Source organism: Ctenocephalides felis, unplaced genomic scaffold (assembly GCF_003426905.1).
Source record: "Ctenocephalides felis isolate EL2017-DRISC unplaced genomic scaffold, ASM342690v1 CF-g0.4_SCAFFOLD_03571, whole genome shotgun sequence".
Classification (NCBI taxonomy): domain Eukaryota; kingdom Metazoa; phylum Arthropoda; class Insecta; order Siphonaptera; family Pulicidae; genus Ctenocephalides; species Ctenocephalides felis.
In genome coordinates this window covers 56,827,267-56,836,446 of record NW_020539725.1, presented here as the reverse complement: position 1 = coordinate 56,836,446, position 9,180 = coordinate 56,827,267, and the positions used below count along the sequence as shown (strand labels likewise).

General features: G+C 28.5%; 1 protein-coding gene across 1 annotated transcript; it reads left to right on the top strand.

Moving 5' to 3' along the window:
- The first annotated feature begins 4,232 nt into the window (after positions 1 to 4,232).
- Positions 4,233 to 9,083, top strand: LOC113386343 (little elongation complex subunit 2-like). Its single transcript, XM_026624129.1, has 12 exons — positions 4,233 to 4,496; positions 4,927 to 5,266; positions 5,388 to 5,521; positions 5,591 to 5,841; positions 5,931 to 6,083; positions 6,735 to 6,873; positions 6,938 to 6,978; positions 7,057 to 7,988; positions 8,051 to 8,195; positions 8,344 to 8,569; positions 8,766 to 8,883; positions 8,970 to 9,083. Exons 1-12 carry the CDS (start codon positions 4,372 to 4,374, stop codon positions 9,081 to 9,083), a joined length of 2,718 nt encoding a protein of 905 aa, XP_026479914.1. The 5' UTR covers positions 4,233 to 4,371.
- The last annotated feature ends 97 nt before the right edge of the window (positions 9,084 to 9,180 follow it).

Below are 9,180 nucleotides of genomic sequence, written 5' to 3'. Positions count from 1 at the left end.
GAATGTGCACATTTACCGTAACATATACATAATGAATAATTTTTATTCGGTGGATGTATATATGTTTATATTTTGCAGATTCTGGATGAGGTGTACAGGATATTGCACTACATTCGTGTAACTCAGAAGCTTGCACGTCCTTACAAAGTAACTGATGAATTATTTGATCTGAGCACTATGGCCATGGAGTATTTTAAAGAGCGAATTGAGCCTGCCCTGCCAGAAATAGCATATTTTGGAACAGATTTTCTGGATTTCACAGGTACATTTACAGGTGTGTACATATTTTATTACAGAGTCATAAGCCGCTGGAGTGAAAATTACTGCTCTGCTGTCAACATCGTATCTGAGTTCATAGCATTTTCACAGATTTTAGGTTGATAATGCATTTTTATTCAAATGTTCATAATTTTATATATTTTTTCAGGTGGATCAGTTAGCAATTCCTATCTCTGTCTGTCTTCTGAGCAATCACCTGTGCATTCTCATGATTCGTCACCACGCATGATGGGTGCGCTTCAAAACAGGGTTCTCCTTGTTCGCCGGACCCCCACGATCCGCGGGAAATGGTGGATCAGAGGGCTAGTTCGGGTTCTAGGCGTACTCTTCCACGTACTAATATGGTGCTGAGAAACCGTATACACAAGATTAAACAGGGGATGAAAAGGTTGGTTAAATTAACTTACTTTTGATTATAGTTCTTTTTGTACTTTGAGTATTTAGCTTTTTTATGAATTTTAACTTTGAACTTATTTTTGAACAAATACTTTTTTCAAGTTTGGTTTCATTTGATTCAGAATGACTTGAAACTATGAGAAAACGTTCAAAGTGTGTTAATTTTGGGAAATTAATAAAAATATCTATTCTGCTTACGCATCATTTTTAACTTCCCGTAGGGTAAGTTATAGTAATCGCAAAAAAAATCGAAAATGAAAATTTTTATATATCTTTACGTTTCAGAGGTTTCTGAATATTTTGGCATACCTTAGAAAAAATGGATGTGTGTGTGTGTGTGTGTGTGCGTAGTATGTATGTGTGTGCGGATACAAATTTTCGTCGACGATTTCGGGAACACGGATGAAGCAATTTGAATAATTTAAAAAGCATTCGATCCGTATTGATAAGGAGATGTGCTGATTAGTTTTTGGCGGAGGTAGGTCTAGCCGTTCCGAAGATATGGGGCAAAAAGTGCCAAAAACGGTACCTCAGTTTTTAATAGAACGGAGCGTCCGATTTTAATAATTCAAGATTTAATTTTAAAGACACATTAATACGTCAAGATTTGATCAAATTTTTATAAGGGCAGGTTTAGCGGTTTCGGAGATATAACGAAAAAAGTAAAAAAAAATGCCATTTGGCGGTCAAAAATGATCATTAGACATATGCACATCAAATTATCAGATATTTTATAGCGATTTTAACAATAAGTATGAATTTTGTTTACATTCCTATGGGTTCCGTACCAATGTTTACCCGTTAGACAGCGACGCGGCGCTTACGCGCTTTATATTTTGTCTCTATGCATTTAAAGCAGTACGATTGCTTTGAAAAAAAGTTCAGATCTTCCAACATATGTCAAAATAAAGAAAACATTTTTTGTTCAAAAAAAAAGATTTAAAAAAAAAAATTTAAATAATTTTTTTTCAATTTTTTTTTTCAAAAAAAAGTAATTTTTTGTCAAATTTATAGTTTCTTAAAAATCTTATTTTTTCGAAGTAATTTTTTTTCAAAAATGTTAATCGTTTTTAAAAAAAATAATAATTTTTGGTACGGGAAGTTCCAGCAATTTGCCTTAAGGCACGATGCCCTAATTGCCTTAAGACAGAATTCCACTTACAGCTAGTTTTTTTAGAATTTCGGTGACCACCAAAATTGATACTTACTTTTTAATATTGTAGATACAACAGTCAACTAACCCTATTGCGCAATGAGTTACGCAGCTGTAAACGAAAAACGGCTGAACAACAGCGTCAGATATCTGAACAGCAAAAGCAACTTGCTGAGCAACAAAAACAGACACTTGAATACGCAACACGGCTTGATGAAAATGATAAGAAAAATGAAGAGACGTCGCGGAAATTTTCTACTCTGCTGCAGGAGCTTAACAAATGCAAAACTGAACTTCAATATTGGAAATCGAATAGCCCGGCTAATCCACCATTCTGTAAAACCTGTGGAACAAATGTATTATTGAACTCGGATGAGTTGAAAGCTCTTGTAAACCAAGGTGTAAAGCCTGAGGATGTAGGTTTAGATTTCAGTCGTGATTCTAATGATTCAGTGTTTGAAAACACCTCTAAATTGCCAGAAGAAAATTTAGAGGAAGATAAACAGAAGGAGGTGATTTTAAATACAATAGAACATTTGCCAAGTAGTGCTGCAGAAACAAAAACATTGAAATCGGTTGAAGCTAAAGTTGAAGACCAAGATATTGACTGTTCAATTTCCAGTAGTAGCAAAGCCACTGATGCTGTCGTTACAAATTCACCCAAGGCTTCTAAAAGAAAAATCGAAGAGGCGTCCGCTGGCTCTCTGGGAGAAGGTGCTTTAGCAAAGAAATCACGAAGGAGCTTGAAGTCGCGTTGTGTTAAGGTCAGAACAGGAAAATAAGCTAGTATTAATGTTGAGATTAACTTGAATATTATTTTTTATCTCATGAATTAAGACCAGTGACTAATAGAATTTCTAACATTAACTTAAATTTTATTAATAAACTATATGTAGGAATGAATAACGAATGTGTGCTTGATGTATCTGCAACGAAAGAATGGGAATATTATAATGTTATATCAAAGCACAGAGACAGAAATCATTACATTTTATCATAACATCTGGTATATTATTCTGTTTCTTTTATTTATGTGATATGCAAGAATATTGTCATAAAAATGATATAAATATCAAAAAAGAATATAGTTTTGGAAATGACTGTTTTCACTCAAATTATAAAACTAAAAAAAACATATGTATTATATGAATATTACAAAATTTAACAATTTTATATATATTTATAAGTATGACTACAAAAACTAATTAAGCTTAAAATTGCAATATAGATCAGGTCGTACGCTAAAGAGTACTCATTAATATAATTTTGATTATCACTTTAATTTTATAAAGTTTCATGTACATAAATGTGTGTTATAACCCAAACTACAAAGTACATACAAATTTAGAAATTAGATATTAAGTACAAGAAAATCTAGTTATAATATTATCAGAGTTTAGTTTGAATATTATTGTCAAAGTTTCATGCATTTTTTTCCTCTGTTTATTATAATATACAAAATTGAATGAGTAAACAAGGAGGAACGCATGGATCTCAAGGCGGTTGCTATATTTTACAAGTACTAATTAGCTAATTTAAAAAAGGATTTAAATTTTTTTATATTTAGTTATCCTGCCATTATTATATCAGATGGATATCAGGAAGCCCAGTGTTTCTTTAATTGTATATATAATATGTTGAAATATGCTTAATGCTAAAAATTTATATTACCTACTCTCTTACACGACTTTTGTATCTACCTATATTGATATGTTATGAATAATCAGGACTGTTGTTCACGGTTGTTGATTTTATAATTGTCAATGTTTTACCTTTTTTGTAACATGGAAGGTTTTAGTTGAAAACTCTTGAAATACCATTAATTATAAATTGTAGATTGTGTAGAATAAAACACAAAATTATTGAGTAATTCATTATATTAGAATGTCGTAGCAAAACATTTTTAAAATAAATTTGTTTTAAATTACTTAAATTATGGTTTTATTATTTATGAAAAAATATTGGTGGGAGACTTCTAGCAATAAATTTTGTCAAATTACTCCAAGTTTAATATGAAAACACCCCTTTTCAGTTAGATTGGGTGAAACTAGATAAAATTTACTACATTTCTGTGGATTTGATATTTCATTATTTAGCAATAAATAGAAAATTTTGGGACATTTTTTTGATTTTTGTCAGTTAGATAGAATGAACTAGATAAAATTTACTACATTTCCATGAAAACAGTTATATACAGTCCGATATGAAAGTTTTGAATAAAACGACTTTGAATTTGATATTTCATTATTTAGCAATAAATAGAAAATTCGGGAAATTTCTTGGTTTTTGTCAAATTTGAAAATAACGGCAAAACTTTGCGAAAACGGCAAATCGTTGTGTAGCTGTCAATTTAGCTAATGTGTCTTGTATTGTATTTATCAAGAATTTTAGGTTATGTGCATTTGATTCATAACATAGTGAATACAAAAATGATATAATGTAATAAAATTAATTACACAATAATCAGAGTGAATCAGAGCGTTTAAAATAAAAATATATATTTGAATTAAATCACGAAAAATAATAAATAGTATTTGTAAATAATGGATGAAGCAGAAAAAGATTTGAAAAAGAAGAAAAAAAAGAAAATTATGAAGAGAGAAATGAAAAAGAAAAATAAAACCACAGATCCCAGGGATATTTTCTCAGACTTTTCTTTTGTTCAAATGTAAGTTAATATTTAATTTTGATGAAATTATTCATTATATATTCAAGTATTTAGTACCACGTTGTTTGATAATTGTTCAGTTAACAAATTGCATTAACTAATCTTCTTCAATAATAATTTTAAGTTGTTTTAGCTTATTTCTTCTATATATGTTGCTATATCATTTAGAATTGTATTTTTTTTTTAATATTAAGTAAATGGAAAAATGCTGTTAACTATTTTTTTATGTGAATCAATTTACTGTATGTCGATAATCACTGTCCACAAATTTATAAGGAAAGTTAATGTACTAACATATATTTGTGTTTTTCCTTGATGTTTTCTACCACATTCATACCCATGCTTAATTATAGAATTTAATTTAGTATAACTTTCTTAAATAGCAAATTAATTATATAGTTATTTTTATTAATCTGCGGAATCTTTTCAGACCTTACGGCCTGCATTTCAATAACATCAAAATAACAGATGAAGTATTGCAAACCTCTGCACATTACAAACTCTCATATGATGAATTTCTACCTCCTGAATGTTTCCTTAATCAATCAGAGTGCGATTCATCTGATTTGGATTTATTAAGAAGCAAATTTTTAGAAAATAATAGCTATACTTATACATATAAACAAAAATATAGAAAATTTGCACTTGTGCGTGTTCAACAATCATTATTGGAAAAAGCAGAACATGAGCAATGTTTGAGAGGACTCGAAATCATTACATCTGGCTGTAAACCAACTTTGGAGGAAGAAACAGATGTTTCAGTATTTATGGTACTGTTGGGTATAAGATTATTATTTATAACTGAACAAGACAATCTTTGCTCAGTACAAATTATGTTATTTTTATTATTAATTAAACTGACCATTATTAATTGTTATGTTTTAACTGCAGAACTCAGAGAAGAAACGATTTTCTGAGTATTCAAAATTTTCACAATATGTTGAAAATATATGGAACAGGAAAAACAAAGAAAGATTGATTTATATTCAGCCTGATTTGAAGAATTTTATTAAACTTTATTGGAGGTAATTTTATGAACTTTTCTATTTGAAACAATTTATATTTGCTTTCTAAATTAGATAACTAAATTTTAGATGGCAACAAAATCGTGTTTCTAATTATCCCAAAAATTATAAGGTCATGACTATGCTTCCCCTAGAAAATAATTTAAAAAGTCAACAGAAAACTTGTATTGATATTTTTCCAGAAAATATAGTCCATCAATATGGAAAGTCGATGCTTTTAGATATTAATGAATTTAATTCTTGTTCTAAATGTATAAATGATTGCAACACCTTGGAATCAAAAGCAATAAAAAGTAGAAATGACAAGACAAAAGTATCAGGTATTGTTTTAGAAATATGTCATCTCTGTTATTTCATTATTTTAAATTGAATGCGAAATTTAAGATTTTTTTTTTCTCAAAAATTTTAGTGAGTGAAGATGAAGTCTGTATCGATATGGCAATAAAATACAATGCTAATATTGTGATATCATCAAGTGGTTTAAAATGTTTATTAGATAATCATCCACCAAAATATTGCAGGGAATGGATCATACCAATAGTTATTAAGGAGTTCGATGTTGGTAAGGTGTTTTATTACTTTTATTACTTTTATTAATTTACATATTGTGTTATTTAACTCTATACATAACGAAAATGCTTTATGCTGTTGACCTCTGTTCTTATTGGAAAATTTCAAAAAATATCAGAATTTAAAAGAAAAAAATTCTTACAAAAATTTGTTAATATTCCGAAATTTTCAAAAAAATCGAATATTTTCAAAAAATTAAAAAAAAACGTTTTTTTTAAAAAAAATATAAACTTCTAACAAAATTATCAAAAAAAATTAAAATAAAAAAAAAAGAACAAATTTCTTATAAACATACAATTTAAAAAGCACTTATAAGTTTACAGCAAGCATTTATAGTAAATAATCTATTTGAAATTATTCAAAACGATTATTGATTATTTTCATTTCTCGAATGTTTAATTACGGTACGGGAAGTTCCAGCAATTTGCTTTAAAGCACGAAGCCATGCGCTCCACTAGTTTTTTATATAAATTTTAGATATTTAGTACAGTCAGTACAGCATTTACTGATAGTCTGCTATCAAATTAAATAGTATTTATTTCATTAATTATTTTATTAAATCTAGTCATAATAATATTTTGTACTAGTTATACCCTTGAGTTAATCTGTGAATATAAATTTGTTATTATAATTGCTGTTTTAGATTACAAGAAACAAAAAGTGGTCTTTGTGGAAAAGCCTTTACCTTCACTCAGGTATTCAATTCATCAACAAAATCAATGGGCTAATAAAATATCATTAAAAACTAGTACTATATTTGGTTTTGAAAAATTGCAAAGAAGGTAAATTTAATTTAAGCTGTTACAAACATTTTTCTAGTATGATAATAAATTTTTATTTTATTAGAGCTGCCTATGAAAGGAAAGTGAAAACTGAATTAATAAAAAGTGAGGATGAAAGTTGTAGTGATTCTTGCATAAAACCACTGTACAACACTTCTGATTCTAAAATTAATATTCATTCAGTTCAAGATACTCATGAAGATCACTCAGAAAAAGATCAAGATAATATAAAAAAAGAGCCACAGGAACATGCAAAAGATGTTGACAATAGCAGTAAAAGTTTAAATGTTGATGTCACATATTGCCCTAAAAGTCCATGCAATATTACTGACGATGTAGGGGTTTGCACTGAAAATACAGAAAATGGCATTATGAATAAAAAAATAATTACTGTTGAAAATCAAGAGTGCATCAATAATAAAGAAATTGACCTAAACATTGTCAAAAGTGAAGATAATAAATGTAATGATCATGAAATCAAGTTAAGGACACCTAATAACAATATTTCTTCACTTAAAAATCAAGATGGTAGTGATGATAACAGTGATTCAGATTCTGATGATCTATTAATTGATGAAGCTTATGATAGTACTGATACTGAAGCATGTAATACATTTTCTAATAAAAGAGTTACCAGGAGCATGACAAAATCCAGAAGTGCAAATGCATCATCAGAATCTTTATCAATAGATTCCCCAGGAAACACAAGTTACACATCTATAAGTAGTAGACGTTCTAGATCCCCATCAACTCGTTATAAGAATAAAGAAAATAATGTCAGTGAATCTGAAAGTTGTAATAAGTCAAGTATAAAAAGTGCAGCATTGGAAATGAAAAATATGCAAGAATATTGTAATGATTTACCAGGAAACTTAATAAAAAATGAGACTATTAGTATTAGCAGTAACAACTTTGCAGATACTGAAAATGTAGAAAACAAAAAACGTAGACTTTCTACAGGAGAAGATGTTGAATATAAAGAGATATCTGATCCTCTTACAACTTACAGAATGTGGAAGTTAATTGAGAAGTCTGATGCTGAAACATCTTTGTTACAAAAAAATAGTAGTAAAGAATTAAAGCTTCTAATACGAACTAAATCACACGGTAAAGTGGTGAGTAGGATTTAGTTCTAGTTTTAGTTGGATATTTGTAATGTCTTTATATGTATTTCTAGAAAATTGGTGAAGTTGAAAAAGAAGTAATATTGATGCCAAAGTTGGAATATCAAACAGAATTTGGAGCTGAATGCTGTAGTCTTAGTGAGAGCATCAGACAGTGGTGTTCTTTGTTTTTCCAACCTGATACAACTTTACTTAGAGGTAATAATTTCAAATGGAAATAATTATAGACTTCTTTGTGATATTATGCAAATAAACATAAGAGTCTACTTATATTAATCAATAAAAAATTTTAATTATTGTACTTTTACACTTGAAAAATTACTGAATACTAAATATTTTATTACAGTTCGAATGTATCATGATTCTTCCCGGATTTCAATGCATGAAATGCTTGATTTAAATGGAGTAACAAATGAAGTCTTACGATTACACAAACATAATCCAAAAAAAAATCTAAATCGTCTTTTTCGGCTCTTAAATATCATGCACTCTTCTTTGTTACCTGGCTCCTATATTTTGAAGCACGATGTGAAGATGGCAGAAGCTGCAAAATTATACATGGCAGATAATAGGTAAAATTATTACATATATATATATCATTTTTTATTTTTGGTTTTTATTTTTAAACAATATTATATTTGACACTTTTATGAGATACTTATTGGAATCATTTTATTATTGTGCATGTACATATTTCTTAGATTGGGTTGCTTTCTTCTTAATGATTTTAGTTGCAGATTTTTTTAATGATTGTTATTGATTTTTCAGTTGTGACTCCAGCAATACGCAGCTGGATTTACGTCAATTATATGAAAATGTTACCTTGGATAAAGTTTCTCTGGAGGAATCCATGTGGAATCCAATTGATCCATTTATCATTACTCCGGTAAGTTTAAACCATTTAGTTTTCCCTTTGTGCTTATTTACTTTGAAACAACATATCAATATACATATTATTGAATTTGATTATAGGAACACAAGAGACTAGGTATTTTACCAAGCATGTTTGCTTATAAAGAAGAAAATTTAGCAAAATCAAAAGGAAAAAAAAAGAAAAAAAAGAAAAGTTTTTTGATTTTGAAGTAATGTTTATAAGTGTGAATATATTTTTTTATTATATATTATGGAATGATCACAATATATCAGAATTACATTAAAACATCAGGTATGTTTACTACAATTT

Coding starts and splice junctions, on each gene's coding strand:
- LOC113386343 (XM_026624129.1), top strand. CDS start 4,372: ATGGATGAAGCAGAAAAAGATTTGAAAAAGAAGAAAAAAAAGAAAATT. Junction 5,522..5,590: donor TTTATTAAACTTTATTGGAG/GTAATTTTATGA, acceptor ACTAAATTTTAG/ATGGCAACAAAATCGTGTTT. Junction 6,084..6,734: donor TATTAAGGAGTTCGATGTTG/GTAAGGTGTTTT, acceptor TTGCTGTTTTAG/ATTACAAGAAACAAAAAGTG.